General features: G+C 50.0%; 1 protein-coding gene across 1 annotated transcript in view; it reads right to left on the bottom strand.

Annotated features, from left to right (window-relative positions):
* Positions 1–16,913, bottom strand: part of FTSJ3 (FtsJ RNA 2'-O-methyltransferase 3) — a 102,414-nt gene that overhangs the window by 23,463 nt on the left and 62,038 nt on the right. Inside the window, exons 13-17 of the mRNA XM_069233077.1 lie at positions 10,456–10,591; positions 9,254–9,453; positions 5,414–5,525; positions 5,096–5,189; positions 1,790–1,982 (exon numbers count right to left, since the gene is read on the bottom strand). Coding sequence (XP_069089178.1) covers positions 1,790–1,982; positions 5,096–5,189; positions 5,414–5,525; positions 9,254–9,453; positions 10,456–10,591 — 735 coding nt within the window. The remainder of the gene's footprint in view (positions 1–1,789; positions 1,983–5,095; positions 5,190–5,413; positions 5,526–9,253; positions 9,454–10,455; positions 10,592–16,913) is intronic.

The raw sequence follows: 16,913 nt of genomic DNA, 5'->3' as shown, positions 1-16,913 counted from the left end.
CACTGTAGAGCAGTACTGGGCTCTCAGTACACTGTGCCAGCAGTCCTGGTCTCAGGGACACTCACTGTCCTAGCCAGCAGGTGCCACTGTACAGCAGTACTGGGCTCTCGCAGTACACTGTGCTGACAGTACTGGTCCCTCAGGGTCACTTGCTGCCCTAGCCAGCAGGTGTCACTGAAGAGCAGTACTGGGCTCTCGTAGTACACTGTGCCAGCAGTACTGGCCTCTGGGACACTCTCTGTCCTAGCCAGCAGGTGCCACTGTAGAGCAGTATGGGCTCGCAGTACACTGTGCCGACAGTAGTGGTCCCTCAGGGTTACGTGCTGCCCTAGCCCGCAGGTGTCAGTGTAGAGCAGTACTGGGCTCTCAGTACACCGTGCCAGCAGTCCTGGTCTCAGGGACACTCGCTGTCCTAGCCAGCAGGTGCCACTGTAGAGCAGTATGGGCTCTCGCAGTACACTGTGCCGACAGTACTGGTCCCTCAGGGTTACGTGCTGCCCTAGCCAGCAGGTGTCACTGAAGAGCAGTACTGGGCTCTCGTAGTACACTGTGCCAGCAGTACTGGCCTCTGGGACACTCTCTGCCCTAGCCAGCAGGTGCCACTGTAGAGCAGTATGGGCTCTCGCAGTACACTGTGCCGACAGTACTGGTCCCTCAGGGTTACGTGCTGCCCTAGCCAGCAGGTGTCAGTGAAGAGCAGTACTGGGCTCTCATAGTACACTGTGCCAGCAGTACTGGCCTCTCGGACACTCTCTGCCCTAGCCAGCAGGTGTCAGTGTAGAGCAGTATGGGCTCTCGCAGTACACTGTGCCGACAGTACTGGTCCCTCAGGGTTACGTGCTGCCCTAGCCAGCAGGTGTCACTGAAGAGCAGTACTGGGCTCTCGTAGTACACTGTGCCAGCAGTACTGGCCTCTGGGACACTCTCTGCCCTAGCCAGCAGGTGCCACTGTAGAGCAGTATGGGCTCTCGCAGTACACTGTGCCGACAGTACTGGTCCCTCAGGGTTACGTGCTGCCCTAGCCAGCAGGTGTCACTGAAGAGCAGTACTGGGCTCTCGTAGTACACTGTGCCAGCAGTACTGGCCTCTGGGACACACTCTGCCCTAGCCAGCAGGTGTCAGTGTAGAGCAGTATGGGCTCTCGCAGTACACTGTGCCGACAGTACTGGTCCCTCAGGGTTACGTGCTGCCCTAGCCAGCAGGTGTCACTGAAGAGCAGTACTGGGCTCTCGTAGTACACTGTGCCAGCAGTACTGGCCTCTGGGACACTCTCTGCCCTAGCCAGCAGGTGCCACTGTAGAGCAGTATGGGCTCTCGCAGTACACTGTGCCGACAGTACTGGTCCCTCAGGGTTACGTGCTGCCCTAGCCAGCAGGTGTCACTGAAGAGCAGTACTGGGCTCTCGTAGTACACTGTGCCAGCAGTACTGGCCTCTGGGACACTCTCTGCCCTAGCCAGCAGGTGTCACTGTAGAGCAGTATGGGCTCTTGCAGTACACTGTGCCGACAGTACTGGTCCCTCAGGGTTACGTGCTGCCCTAGCCAGCAGGTGTCAGTGTAGAGCAGTACTGGGCTCTCAGTACACCGTGCCAGCAGTCCTGGTCTCAAGGACACTCATCGTCCTATCCTCTCACTGAACACCCATCCCTGTCAGGCGACTGACTATGCAGGCAGTACTCTTCTATCTACAACTGAGCTGCCCTCTCAGCTGAAACCCCAATCCCTGGACAGGGATTGTCACCATAAGCAGTGTTTGGTTACAATTTTCAATATGAAATTATAATATTTACTTTTCATCTTCACTGCTGCTCTCGTCATCGGAGTTGACATCAGAGGCTGGTGCTTCGCTGCTGCGAGGCTGCGAAGGTCCAAGCGGACTTTTGTTCCCTGGGACTGCAGCCCTCTCCTCTTCCTTCTCTTTTGTTTCCTCCAAGGGCTCAGGCTTCTTTTTCACAGCATTTTCCTTCTCTGGCAGCGCCCCGCCTAGAAAACAGGTCCAATATCTATGTGAGAACGACTGCTTCACACCCAGATATTGTCACAGAGTCTTCTTATCCACTCCGTGAACTCTCCATTACCAGTGGGCGCCTCACGCCTCCCCTGCCCGCTCCTGGCCTCGTGCCTGTGGACACCTCTGGTCTTACACCTTAGACTGGGTCCCGGCAACCCTTATTAGATAGCGTTACGGTGTCCGGTTAGCCAGGGATCTCTAGTGGTAGCTGTGGTGAGCAGCCAGGACTTATCTAGGAGGAGTGTGAGGCACTTGCAATACCACAGCAGACACACAGTAACTTATCACATGAAAAGACCACACAGTGTTGCAATAATAAAGGTACTTTGTTATAGACACGCCAAACTAGACTACTGTTGCTATACCTCCCTCTAGAGGTATGAAAACACAAAATATACACAGGTAAGTACTCAGGAAAAGCATTAATTATCAAGGGCCCTAAGGGGGGACCAAAACATACATTAAAAAAAATGTAAAGCAAACGGATGTCCCCCACCAGAGTGTATGGAGTAGATGAGGGCTGTGGAAGAGTGAAACCCCAAAAGGTAAGCATCTAGAAGATCCCCAACGACTGGGTGCAAAAAGTTACCCGGTTCTCCCATAGGCTAACATGGGGACGTCATGGTGGGAGGATGCAGAAGCAGGACCAGACCAGTGTAACCCAAGGGCGGATTTCGAGCAAGGAGGACCTGCAAAGGAAGGGGACAGAGTCCAGTCCAAGCAGAAGTGCCCAGGTGGGGCAGGAGCCAATGCCCACCCTTCTGTAGCTGAAGATCTGGATTGATGGTGATGGATGAAGTCCAGCTGCGGAGTCCAGGAGCTTCAGAGGAGTCCCAGGAGTGGCCTACGAGCTGTCCCTCAACGGTCGCCAGATTGCAGCTGGGTCAGTGGTAAGGAGTACCGCCAACAAGCACAGGCAAATACAAAAGGAGCTGTTGGAGGTTTTGCAGAGCTGTGGAGGGCCTGCAAGCTCCTGGGGAGTCGACCCTCGGAGGAGAGTCTGGGCTGACCCTCAGGATGCAGGAGAGCCAGCAGAAGCAGTCGGAGCTCCCACAAGCAACCCACTGGCAGCAGGCACAGTAAGTCGCAGTGAGGCCCAGTCAGCACACCCGAAGAGGAGTCCTACATCGCTGGAGCAGCAGAGGAGAGACTGTCCTTGCAGAGGTAAAGCGCTGGGGGCCGGTGCTCCTTGGAGCCTAAAGAGCCCTCAGAGCAGGAGTCAACAAGTCTTGATTGGTGCAACAGTTGCATGCAGGGATGCTGTCCCAGTGGAAGAGGCAAGGGCTCTCCGTCTCCCACGCTGGACAGAAGGCAGAGAGGACCCAGAGGATCCCTCAGAACCACCACCTGGGTTGGAGAATCTTCACAGTTCCGGAGGACAGAAGATACCACCAGCCAGACAGAATTGCCTAAGGTGCCTTCGGATGCAGGGGAGTGATTCCTTCACTCCATGGGAGATTCCTTCTTGCTTCTTGGTGCAATCGAAGTCTTGCCGTCCCAAGAGGATGCACAGCCGTGGAGAAGTTGTAAAGCGCTGTCAGGAGCCACAGAAACAATGTTGCAAGGAGAGGTTGCCTCAGGCGGTGCACTCTTGTTTGGTTCCTGTGCAGCCCAGCAGTGGTTCTGGAGGCTAGGAGCAGAAGAGGTCTTTGCAGAAGGTTCCCGGTGGAGTCGTGCATGACGAATTAGGGGACCCCACCCTCAAGGGAGTCCCTAAATAGCCAAAAGAGGGGGTTTGGTCACTCTCTGGGGTGACCACCTAGCAGGAGAGGTCACTGATGTCAGCTACCTGGCCTACCCATTCAGATGCTCCCAGAGGCCTCTGCCCATCTTGGCCCCAAGATGGCAGAACCAAGTGGCCACCTGAGGAGCTCCTGCCACCACCCTAGGGATGGAGCTGGACAGGGGAGAGGACACTCCCCATTCCTTTGTGTGTTTCGCGCCAGAGCGGGGACCAGTGGTTCCTGGACTGGTGCAAACCAGATTATGCAAGGACGGCACAAAATGGGCCCTTCAAAGCAGACCGCTGACGCAAAGAGGCTACCCCTCCCCAGGGCAGTAACATTTATTTCCAAAGGAGAGGAGGTTGCACTCCTCTCTTACAGGAAATGCTTTATTCTGTTGTCCCCTGCTCGAGATGGTCAAGCAGCAGGAGCACAGAATCATGTCTGGGGTGCTACAGCAGTGCGGGCTAACCCGAGACCTGGAAGACTGGTAGGAGCAGAGCTGGCGGATCCTCTAAGGAACCCCCAAGTGCAGTAATCATGCCACCAATACTGGCATCAGTACTGGGGTAGGATTCAACATGTTTGATACCAAACCTGCCCAGGTTCGGAGTTACCATTATGTAGCTGGGCCACAGGGAGTGACCGGTGGCCAGTACATAGATAAAATAGCTTTCCCGCACTTACGAAGTCCAGGGAATTGGAGTTCGTAGGGGCACCTCCGCTCATGCAGGGGTGCCCACACACACAGGGATCTGCACCCTGACCTTTGGGCTGAAAGGGCCTGCCACGGGGTTGACTTATAGTGACCTGGTGTAGTGACTAGCAGTGAAAGGGTGCATGCACCATTTCAAACAGGCTGCAAACGGCAGGCCTGCTGACCTAGTCTGCATGGGTCCCTTGGGTGGCATAATACATGCTGCAGCCCATGGGAGACCCATGGTGTACCAGTGCCCTGGGTACCCAAGTACTACATACTAGGGACTTACGGGGTACAGCAGTAAGCCAAGTGTGGGGTGTAAGAACTACCAAGACCACCAAAGTAAGAGGGAGAGAGCACAATCACTGGGATCCCGATTAGCAGGATCCCAGTGAAAACAGTCTACACACAAAAAGTGGGGGGAACCATGCCAGAAAGAGGGGACTTTACTACGGTGCCCCACACATCATCTTATCACTAACTTTCGGCCACTTCACACCATGAAATTCAGTCTCTCGGTATGACACACTCAGTCCTTACCACTGGACCGCTTGCTATAACCCCCACACCGGTCGCTTTTAGACCCCACACGCTAGCCCATAGACTTTTACTACCCCTGCCACCCCTCATCAGTCACACAGACTACAGCTGGGCTTCTCACCGGACACAACCCCTCCTTTCTTCTCATACAAGGCCTTCGCTTGCTTGACCTCCAGCTCCGCATCCCCATCAGCCTCAATGCCGGCAAAAATATCCTGAAAACAGAAAGCAAAGAGCAAAGCCAACAAGTTTTAAAACCAGGGACCAAAAAAGGGAATAAAGGTAATGACAACGAAAATGAATAAAAGATCAAAAAGTATCGGAAATCAGAAAATGTGAGTTAAAAATAGGTTAAAAAATAGATTGAGAGGCAAAGTAAAGAAAAACAGCTTATGAAGTACAATTAGGGTTGGCAAAGACCAGCAGGAGACAGAAGTACCTTCCCAAACCAGAGGCTGGCCTCACGCTCCTCCCTCACAGACTTCTCCTCCAAGGGGACCAGAAGAGGGTTCGTCTCATCCTCTGGCGCGTCTTCGGTGACGAAACTCACTCTGCAACAAACAGGATCAGGAATCAAAGGGGTGTGTAGTATCCTGTGTGTCCTCACTCCCTGTGTATCCGAGATGGTGTGTGGCATCCTGTGTGTCCTCATTCCCTGTGTATCTTATCCAGTGTGTCCTCCCTTCCCTGTGTGCCTCTCAGCTGGTGTGTAGTATCCTGTGTGTCCACATACCCTCTGTGAGCTGGTGTGTAGTGTCCTGTGTGTCCACTTTCCCTGTGTGAGCTGGTGTGTAGTATCCTGTGGGTCCACATTCCCTGTGTCAGCTGGTGTGTAGTATCCTGTGTGTCCACATTCCCTCTGTGAGCTGGTGTGTAGTATCCTGTCTGCCCACATTCCCTGTGTCAGCTAGTGTGTAGCATCCTGCGCGTCCTCATTTCCTGTGTATCTGAGCTGGTGTGTAGCATCCTATTTATCTCAGTCGGTGTGTACCAACCTGTGTGTCCACATTCCCTGTGTGAGCTGGTGTGTAGTGTCCTGTGTGTCCACATTCCCTGCGTCAGCTGGTGTGTTGTATCCTGTGGGTCCACATTCCCTCTGTGAGCTGGTGTGTAGTGTCCTGTGCACCCACATTCCCTCTGTGAGATGGTGTGTAGTGTCCTGTGTGTCCACATTCCCTGTGTGAGCTGGTGTGTAGAGTCCTGTGTGTCCACATTCCCTGCGTCAGCTGGTGTGTAGTATCCTGTGTGTCCACATTCCCTGCGTCAGCTGGTGTGTAGTGTCCTGTGTGTCCACATTCCCTGCGTGAGCTGGTGTAGTGTCCTGTGGGTCCACATTCCCTCTGTGAGCTGGTGTGTAGTGTCCTGTGCGAGCTGGTGTGTAGTGTCCTGTGCACCCACATTCCCTCTGTGAGCTGGTGTGTAGTGTCCTGTGTGTCCACATTCCCTGTGTGAGCTGGTGTGTTGTATCCTGTGTGTCCACATTCCCTGTGTGAGCTGGTGTGTAGTGTCCTGTGTGTCCACATTCCCTGTGTATCCGAGCTGGTGTCTAGTGTCCTGTGCGCCCACATTCCCTCTGTGAGTCGGTGTGTTGTATCCTGTGTGTCCACATTCCCTGTGTGAGCTGGTGTGTTGTATCCTGTGTGTCTACATTCCCTGCGTGAGCTGGTGTGTAGTGTCCTGTGCGCCCACATTCCCTGTGTGAGCTGGTGTGTTGTATCCTGTGTGTCCACATTCCCTGTGTGAGCTGGTGTGTTGTATCCTGTGTGTCCACATTCCCTGTGTGAGCTGGTGTGTTGTATCCTGTGTGTCCACATTCCCTGTGTGAGCTGGTGTGTAGTCTCCTCTGTGTCCACATTCCCTGTGTATCCGAGCTGGTGTCTAGTGTCCCGTATGTCCACATTCCCGGTGTGAGCTGGTGTGTAGTATCCTGTGTATCCGAGCTGGTGTCAGGAATGTGAAAAGTGAAGGATGTAACACAACGTTGGAAATCAGTAGAGAGGGAGATGGTGATAGGACGAAGCTTTGGTACAGCAACAGGTTTATTGATCTAGTCACAAGCTCTTTCATGTAAATAAAAAAAGGTGTCCTCCTCTACCCGACCGGCTCCTCCAAACCTTCCACAACACTCACAAGGCGCTTTCCTACACCAGGATGAGTCAAAGAATGAAGTCGGTCAGTGCTGATATCATTCACACAAGCATCTCAATGACACTTAACCATCCATGGCCTAAGGCTCATTCATTTCTTTGCATACCTGCTATTGGGGGAGGGGGAGGGAGAGAGAGAGAGAGAGAGAGAGAGACCCAAAAGCCCCCTCAAAGGATTCTGTGGTCTGTTCGCCCACATTCCAAAGACTGAGCCCAAATATGCTTCCCAAGTGTCCCCTTCTTCCAAGGACCACTTGGATGGTTTCGGAAAGGATGCTGGGATTGGAAGACACTGTACATGGAAGGAAAAGTCGCTTACCTGCAACAGATGGTTTGCTGCTCGCTGCACTGTAGGTTGGCACATTGTGCACTATCTACCATCTACAGTTTGGTTAGTCCAACACTAAACAGTGGGGGAGTGCACCGCACAGAAACCTACAAGACAAATCCTGAAAACATGCTCCCGACCACAATACACTGTTGCTTAACATCCATTAGTCACATACTTGGAACCAGTCAGCCACAGTTCAAGGTAAAGTCAACCTTTCAGTCTCCTACAGCAAGGGGAGGATGAGTGAGTTGCAGGCAAAATTTAACACCAGGCTACAAAACCACAAAGCTAGACATTGCTTCTTGTTGGAAACTAAATAATCTGGATATCAAAGCCAACAGGTCTGGCCGCAGCAGGCTGGTGGAATGGTTAATTTATCTTTTAAGCAGAAACACACGCCCACCTAAAGGTGGCCGCCGTATGCTTGCATTAAAAAATGTAAAAATTAAAAAGCTTTCACGGATGCAGTTGTTTTACTAGTGTTCGTTATATAAAAGTGATTCAGTTGTGCCATGCACACTATTGTTATTTGTGAAGGAAACAACAACAAACTCACCAGCTAACAACCCACTCGAGGCAGCTACAATGTCACAACATCAGCTAACTTTAGAAAAAGAAGCAGAACACACATCAACCTAACTGGGGCGTTTAGTGCAGATAAAATAAACGGCTGCTACTGAAAATTAATGATGCCAATGGCAAAGCACTCCTGGAGCCAAGGGTGACCACTGATAGGTAGGAACTACTTTTAGGTTGCTGTGATTATGTGGACACATCCTGCAGTTACTAAAGTGAAGGCAGCCATCTGCTACCGTGTGCTAAGGCGCCGCCCATGCTGCGTGTTGTGGTGGGAGGAAGTAAACTGACAGGAGACTGGATGAAACCCAGTGACCACAGGCCCGCTATGTATTATGCTGTCTATAAACTTTTGAGAAAGTCAGACAATCAGTCTTAAAAGGCCAGATCTAAAAAGGTAGAACATTTTGCAATACATGTTCTTTAAGGAATTATTTTCAAATAAAATGTATTTTTTTAATTTGTACTTCAGGATCCCCACATAGGTAGAAATATTGTTTTATGCAGTTAATGAAAATCAAAGATAACCCCAGTACAATAAGCACCTTTCCTGTAGGACGGCATCAGTTATTAGTCTTCTCACGCACAACACCCTAAAACAATCTTGAAACACACAAAAGGTGTTGGGAGGAATGCCTGCAATGTGTCTAACCACTACGGGTGTGCCCAGACGTGGGTCCTGTGCTCACTGTGTCACTGGAGTCAGGCTGTACCCGGCTGGCGAGCCCATGACTAGGGCGAGACTGGTCGGGGCTGCTTGTGTTCTGGTTCAGTGAGGATCTGGTTTGGTACTTCGAGGTGGAGTGTTCCCAGAAGGAGCAGGGACAAGACTGATTTGCATACAGCTGGGCCCAAAGTGAGGTGGACTGGAATGCTACCCTGAGCGACTGGCAGTGGCTAGACTTACTGCAAGCAGCCTCCTATCACCTTTTGTGAGTTTAATCCTAAAACGATCGCCAGAGAGTTGTTTCGGCAAGAGTCACCTGTGCCCACGACAGAGAGAAAGCACCACTCGTTCACCGACAGCCCATAAACACTCTCCCATAACCAAACCTTGGAGACTCATCCAACACTTCTCACAGTTAGTGTTCCATGTCCAAAGGAAGCAGCACTCCTGCACAAGGACCTCTTATCTCAAACACCATGTTACCCGTCTCACAGCGATACCGAGCACACTGCGCGTGGCACCAAAGGAAGCTCTCCTATCACCAGGACGAGCACTCACTTCTTCTTATTGTCCTTCGCCAGGGTCTTCTCGATGGCTTGCACCTCCTCCATATCTTCATCGTCCAGGTCGCTAGCAAGGGAAATCTCGTCTGCTCCAAGCGCTTCGTCGTCCGAGATATAAACATCTCCCCCTTGTGCCTGAGACTGTAAGAGCATATCCGCCGACGTCATGTCCCCGCGCACCATCTCATTCAGGATCTGGGTGTGAAGAAGAAACAAGTGCACGTTAGTACTGCGGCGCGTGCACAGCTCTTGACCTACGCCACTCCTTTCAACCACCGACTACACCACACAGTAGAATACACCCAGAGCTCTACCAACGTACCTCATCTGGGATCTGGTGCACACCTCGCCATCCTCTCCAGGTCTTGACTGGGACCAACACCCTCTTCTCATCCCTCCTCCCCCACATCCTAGCACTGGGACAGACACTACTACAGAGAGCAGCACCACCTTCTAATACACTGATATCCAGACACCGCGCTTCCAGAAGCCTGTGAAACATACAGCTCGATGCACCGCTTATGACCATCAATCTGAGGAGTCACCCTAAACACCAAAAAGGGACAGGGTAGTCTTAACTAGGACAACAGACGAGATTCTCTTTTGTGTGCACACTCTTCACCTGTAACCCCAGGAACTCAAACATGAACAATCTTAATCTAAGAAGACAATAAGCAAAAACATATAACAATTTACGTTGATAATCTGTCTCAGTTTTGTTATAAAAACTATGTGAAAAACAAAAGTGACAGATTTTTGTTTTTAACTTAGTTTTTTAAAATGTTCTATACATTGACAAAAAAATTGTTTTTGATTGTACAGTATACATTGTATCAAAAGAAATATTGATGAATCAAGTTCTTTTTAATGTGTGGATGTAATTTTTAATGTTACTGATTATATGTTTCTTTGATATAAGAATAAATGAATATATTTTTATAAGAACACAGTGAGAGAGACTATTTACGTAAACTGTTATAAATGTTTTTGCTTACTGCCTATTTGCATTAGGATCGTTCATGTTTGAGTTAACAGCACACATTGGCTGTATGTCCTGGGTTACAGGTGAAGGCTGAGGCATGCTATGTACACACAAAAGGGAACCTCGTCTGTTGTCCTCTCATCACCTACACGACCACCATAGGTCCCCTCCCGAGGCCCTCACACGGCTGCCACTGCACCCCAGCTCACACCCACCTTTGTTTTCCCAATGGTCTTCAGAGAGAACATGCCTGTCTCGCCCTCCTCTGCAATGGAGACCCCGGGGAGATCCATCTTCAGCTCCACGCGCTCACGCAGCTTCCGGTTCTCCCTTAAGATCTTCTTCTTCTTCCTGAAGACACAATATGATGAAAGGATCAGTAAAAAAGAGTGAGCGCTGATAACTGTCCAGTGCAGCTGCAAAGCTGTGTAGGTTCTGCTCAGGTATATTTCCTGCAAAATGAGTTGGCAAACAAGGGTTAAACAAGAGGGGACTAGTGTTGCAGTCGAGTTGGAGTGACAAACGTCTGGGGCCAGTGACAGCAAAGTGCTGCCAACAAAAGGATATCAAGCTTGAGTTAGTTAGCACTTATGAAGAATTAAAGATTTCAATTCAAGTCTAGCCTTCTTGAGACAGCGCAGCTTCTCATGTGCAGTCAGACACGGTCCGTCTGCTGAGGGGAGTGATTGCAGCTTCTCATGTGCAGTCAGACACGGTCCGTCTGCTGAGGTGAGTGATTGCTATAGCATTCTGGGCCAACTGCTCTTTCCAAAGGCATTTTCAGACAGGCTAGCTACCGCGATGTGAGAAAAGTACACCCTCCCAAGCTTCCATTTGTCACGTTAGCTTAGGAAAACCTAACCTAATGTGACAAGTAACAGAATTTTACTAAACAAAAAAACTGGTGACATTCTGCAGCTTTGTGTGAAAAAACATATCTTACAATTCAGTAACATTTGGCGCTGCCTTGGGCAGCAATAACTTAAGTCAAACATTTCCACCACGTCTTTCAGATTGCAAGGGAGGCACTATGGCCCACTCCGGCCCACTCCTCCTACAGCGGATCGGGCTTCCTGATGTTTAAGGACCTTCATTTATGCACAGCGTCCTAAGATCCCGGCACAGCATCCTAATGTGGATGAAATCTGTGCCAACTTGCCCATTCCAACCTCTTAATTCTTTTCTTTTTTTAGATAGTCAGTCATTGGGTCAACTAGTGTGTTAGGTTCATTGTCCTATTGCATCACCCACTTCAGCTGTTGGACAGACAGCCTCACGTCACCCCACAGAACGCGCTGCTAGAGATGGGAATCCATGGTGGACTCGGTGACTGCGCGGTGTCTGTCCAATAGCCGCAAAGCTGTTCAGAACACGCTCCATCACCACCACGCTCGACGGCTGGTCCGAGGCTCTTCTAGTGATATGCAGGGTTTGCTCTTTAGCAATCATGTACGTGTGCATGGCAGCCTTACGCCATCACGCTGGTCTTATCTGTTCAGTGAGCACTACTGCAGACGTCCTATGGTTCACACAAGGACATGTGCTGCTAAATAAGCCCTGAAGCAAAGTTCCTTTTTTGGCCAGAAGGGGATTTCTTCTGTCAGGTCTTCCATACTTCTTCAGTTTTTTGCTAATGAAGGAATCATGAGTTCTAACATTTACTCCACTGCAGAAGGCAGCAAAGCTCAGAGCATAGCTCTGGGGTTCTCTAGGGGCGTAGACTGGTCTGGGTGAATTCTGGGGCGCCTATTCCTAGGCAGATTGGCAACAGTCTTCAACTTCCACTAGTTGCAAATGTTTCTCACTGTATAACAACAAAGCTCATGTTCCTAAATGCCCTGGTAATCCTTAAGGCTGCTCAGCAGCAACAATTCTTAACTGAAGCAGACAGACATTCTGAGCTAGGTCTGATGACTTAAAAACCTGGATGGTCCAAACCAAACTGAAGAGGTTTCTGATTTGGTACAGAGGTGGTAACACCATCGGAGGACAAACTCATCACATACACTTGTTCAGCGGCACCTGATTTTAATTACTAGGTGTAAGGAAATGCCTCCTTGCCCCCTGACTTTTTGCCTTTGCTGATGCTATGTTTACAATTGAAAGTGTGCTGAGGCCTGCTAACCAGGCCCCAGCACCAGTGTTCTTTCCCTAACCTGTACTTTTGTATCCACAATTGGCAGACCCTGGCATCCAGATAAGTCCCTTGTAACTGGTACTTCTAGTACCAAGGGCCCTGATGCCAAGGAAGGTCTCTAAGGGCTGCAGCATGTCTTATGCCACCCTGGAGACCTCTCACTCAGCACAGACACACTGCTTGCCAGCTTGTGTGTGCTAGTGAGGACAAAACGAGTAAGTCGACATGGCACTCCCCTCAGGGTGCCATGCCAGCCTCTCACTGCCTATGCAGTATAGGTAAGACACCCCTCTAGCAGGCCTTACAGCCCTAAGGCAGGGTGCACTATACCATAGGTGAGGGTACCAGTGCATGAGCATGGTACCCCTACAGTGTCTAAACAAAACCTTAGACATTGTAAGTGCAGGGTAGCCATAAGAGTATATGGTCTGGGAGTCTGTCAAACACGAACTCCACAGCACCATAATGGCTACACTGAAAACTGGGAAGTATGGTATCAAACTTCTCAGCACAATAAATGCACACTGATGCCAGTGTACATTTTATTGTAAAATACACCACAGAGGGCACCTTAGAGGTGCCCCCTGAAACTTAACCGACTATCTGTGTAGGCTGACTAGTTTTAGCAGCCTGCCACAAACCGAGACATGTTGCTGGCCCCATGGGGAGAGTGCCTTTGTCACTCTGAGGCCAGTAACAAAGCCTGCACTGGGTGGAGATGCTAACACCTCCCCCAGGCAGGAATTGTCACACCTGGCGGTGAGCCTCAAAGGCTCACCTCCTTTGTGCCAACCCAGCAGGACACTCCAGCTAGTGGAGTTGCCCGCCCCCTCCGGCCAGGCCCCACTTTTGGCGGCAAGGCCGGAGAAAATAATGAGAACAACAAGGAGGAGTCACTGGCCAGTCAGGACAGCCCCTAAGGTGTCCTGAGCTGAAGTGACTCTAACTTTTAGAAATCCTCCATCTTGCAGATGGAGGATTCCCCCAATAGGGTTAGGATTGTGACCCCCTCCCCTTGGGAGGAGGCACAAAGAGGGTGTACCCACCCTCAGGGCTAGTAGCCATTGGCTACTAACCCCCCAGACCTAAACACGCCCTTAAATTTAGTATTTAAGGGCTACCCTGAACCCTAGAAAATTAGATTCCTGCAACTACAAGAAGAAGGACTGCCCAGCTGAAAACCCCTGCAGAGGAAGACCAGAAGACAACAACTGCCTTGGCTCCAGAAACTCACCGGCCTGTCTCCTGCCTTCCAAAGAACTCTGCTCCAGCGACGCCTTCCAAGGGGCCAGCGACCTCTGAATCCTCTGAGGACTGCCCTGCTTCGAAAAAGACAAGAAACTCCCGAGGACAGCGGACCTGCTCCAAAAAGACTGCAACTTTGTTTCAAGAAGCAGCTTTAAAGAACCCTGCAACTCCCCGCAAGAAGCGTGAGACTTGCAACACTGCACCCGGCGACCCCGACTCGGCTGGTGGAGAACCAACACCTCAGGGAGGACCCCCGGACTACTCTACGACTGTGAGTACCAAAACCTGTCCCCCCTGAGCCCCCACAGCGCCGCCTGCAGAGGGAATCCCGAGGCTTCCCCTGACCGCGACTCTCTGAAACCTAAGTCCCGACGCCTGGAAAAGACCCTGCACCCGCAGCCCCCAGGACCTGAAGGACCGGACTTTCACTGCAGAAGTGACCCCCAGGAGTCCCTCTCCCTTACCCAAGTGGAGGTTTCCCCGAGGAAGCCCCCCCTTGCCTGCCTGCAGCGCTGAAGAGATCCCTTGATCACTCATTGACTTCCATTGCGAACCCGACGCTTGTTCTAACACTGCACCCGGCCGTCCCCGCGCCGCTGAGGGTGAAATTTCTGTGTGGGCTTGTGTCCCCCCCGGTGCCCTACAAAACCCCCCTGGTCTGCCCTCCGAAGACGCGGGTACTTACCTGCTGGCAGACTGGAACTGGGGCACCCCCTTCTCTCCATTGAAGCCTATGCGTTTTGGGCACCACTTTCAACTCTGCACCTGACCGGCCCTGAGCTGCTGGTGTGGTAACTTTGGGGTTGCTCTGAACCCCCAACTGTGGGCTACCTTGGACCAAGAACTGAACCCTGTAAGTGTCTTACTTACCTGGTAAAACTAACAAAAACTTACCTCCCCCAGGAACTGTGAAAATTGCACTGTGTCCACTTTTAAAATAGCTATTTGTGAATAACTTGAAAAGTATACATGCAATTGAAATGATTCAAAGTTCCTAATGTACTTACCTGCAATACCTTTCAAACAAGATATTACATGTTAAATTTGAACCTGTGGTTCTTAAAATAAACTAAGAAAAGATATTTTTCTATACAAAACCTATTGGCTGGATTTGTCTGAGTGTGTGTACCTCATTTATTGTCTATGTGTATGTACAACAAATGCTTAACACTACTCCTTGGATAAGCCTACTGCTCGACCACACTACCACAAAATAGAGCATTAGTATTATCTCTTTGTACCACTATTTTACCTCTAAGGGGAACCCTTGGACTCTGTGCATGCTATTCCTTACTTTGAAATAGCACATACAGAGCCAACTTCCTACATTGGTGGATCAGCGGTGGGGTACAAGACTTTGCATTTGCTGGACTACTCAGCCAATACCTGATCACACGACAAATTCCAAAATTGTCATTAGAAATTGATTTTTGCAATTTGAAAAGTTTTCTAAATTCTTAAAAGACCTGCTAGGGCCTTGTGTTAGATCCTGTTTAGCATTTCTTTTAGAGTTTAAAAGTTTGTAAAAGTTTGAATTAGATTCTAGAACCAGTTGTAGATTCTTAAAAAGTATTCCAACTTTTAGAAGCAAAATGTCTAGCACAGATGTGACTGTGGTGGAACTCGACACCACACCTTACCTCCATCTTAAGATGAGGGAGCTAAGGTCACTCTGTAAAATAAAGAAAATAACAATGGGCCCCAAACCTACCAAAATACAGCTCCAGGAGCTTTTGGCAGAGTTTGAAAAGGCCAACCCCTCTGAGGGTGGCAACTCAGAGGAAGAGGATAGTGACTTGGAGGAAAATTCCCCCCTACCAGTCCTATCTAGGGAGGACAGGGTCCCTCAAACCCTGACTCCTAAAATAATAGTCAGAGATGCTGGTTCCCTCACAGGAGAGACCAACACCTCTGAAATCACTGAGGATAGCCCCAGTGAAGAGGACATCCAGTTAGCCAGGATGGCCAAAAGATTGGCTTTGGAAAGACAGATCCTAGCCATAGAGAGGGAAAGACAAGAGATGGGCCTAGGACCCATCAATGGTGGCAGCAACATAAATAGGGTCAGAGATTCTCCTGACATGTTGAAAATCCCTAAAGGGATTGTAACTAAATATGAAGATGGTGATGACATCACCAAATGGTTCACAGCTTTTGAGAGGGCTTGTGTAACCAGAAAAGTGAACAGATCTCACTGGGGTGCTCTCCTTTGGGAAATGTTCACAGGAAAGTGTAGGGATAGACTCCTCACACTCTCTGGACAAGATGCAGAATCTTATGACCTCATGAAGGGTACCCTGATTGAGGGCTTTGGATTCTCCACTGAGGAGTATAGGATTAGATTCAGGGGGGCTCAAAAATCCTCGAGCCAGACCTGGGTTGACTTTGTAGACTACTCAGTGAAAACACTAGATGGTTGGATTCAAGGCAGTGGTGTAAGTAATTATGATGGGCTGTACAATTTATTTGTGAAAGAACACCTGTTAAGTAATTGTTTCAATGATAAACTGCATCAGCATCTGGTAGACCTAGGACCAATTTCTCCCCAAGAATTGGGAAAGAAGGCGGACCATTGGGTCAAGACAAGGGTGTCCAAGACTTCAACAGGGGGTGACCAAAAGAAAGGGGTCACAAAGACTCCCCAGGGGAAGGGTGATGAGACAACCAAAACTAAAAATAGTAAAGAGTCTTCTACAGGCCCCCAAAAACCTGCACAGGAGGGTGGGCCCAGAGCCTCTTCACAAAACAATGGGTACAAGGGTAAAAACTTTGATCCCAAAAAGGCCTGGTGTCATAGCTGTAAACAGCATGGACACCAAACTGGAGACAAGGCCTGTCCCAAGAAAGGTTCCACTCCAAACTCCCATCCAGGTAACACTGGTATGGCTAGTCTCCAAGTGGGATCAACAGTGTGCCCAGAGCAAATCCGGGTCCACACTGAAGCTACTCTAGTTTCTGAGGGTGGGGTGGATTTAGCCACACTAGCTGTCTGGCCGCCTAACATGCAAAAATACAGACAGCAACTCTTAATTAATGGGACTAGAATAGAGGGCCTGAGGGATACAGGTGCCAGTGTCACCATGGTGACAGAGAAACTGGTTTCCCCTGGCCAATACCTGACTGGAAAAACTTACACAGTCACCAACGCTGACAATCAGAGAAAAGTACATCCCATGGCAATGGTTACTTTAGAATGGGGAGGGGTCAATGGCCTGAAACAGGTGGTGGTCTCCTCAAATATCCCAGTGGACTGTCTGCTTGGAAATGACCTGGAGTCCTCAGCATGGG

This window comes from Pleurodeles waltl, chromosome 4_2 (assembly GCF_031143425.1).
Source record: "Pleurodeles waltl isolate 20211129_DDA chromosome 4_2, aPleWal1.hap1.20221129, whole genome shotgun sequence".
NCBI lineage: Eukaryota > Metazoa > Chordata > Amphibia > Caudata > Salamandridae > Pleurodeles > Pleurodeles waltl.
Note: the sequence above shows the minus strand (reverse complement) of the source record. Positions and strands in the feature narration are given on the sequence as shown.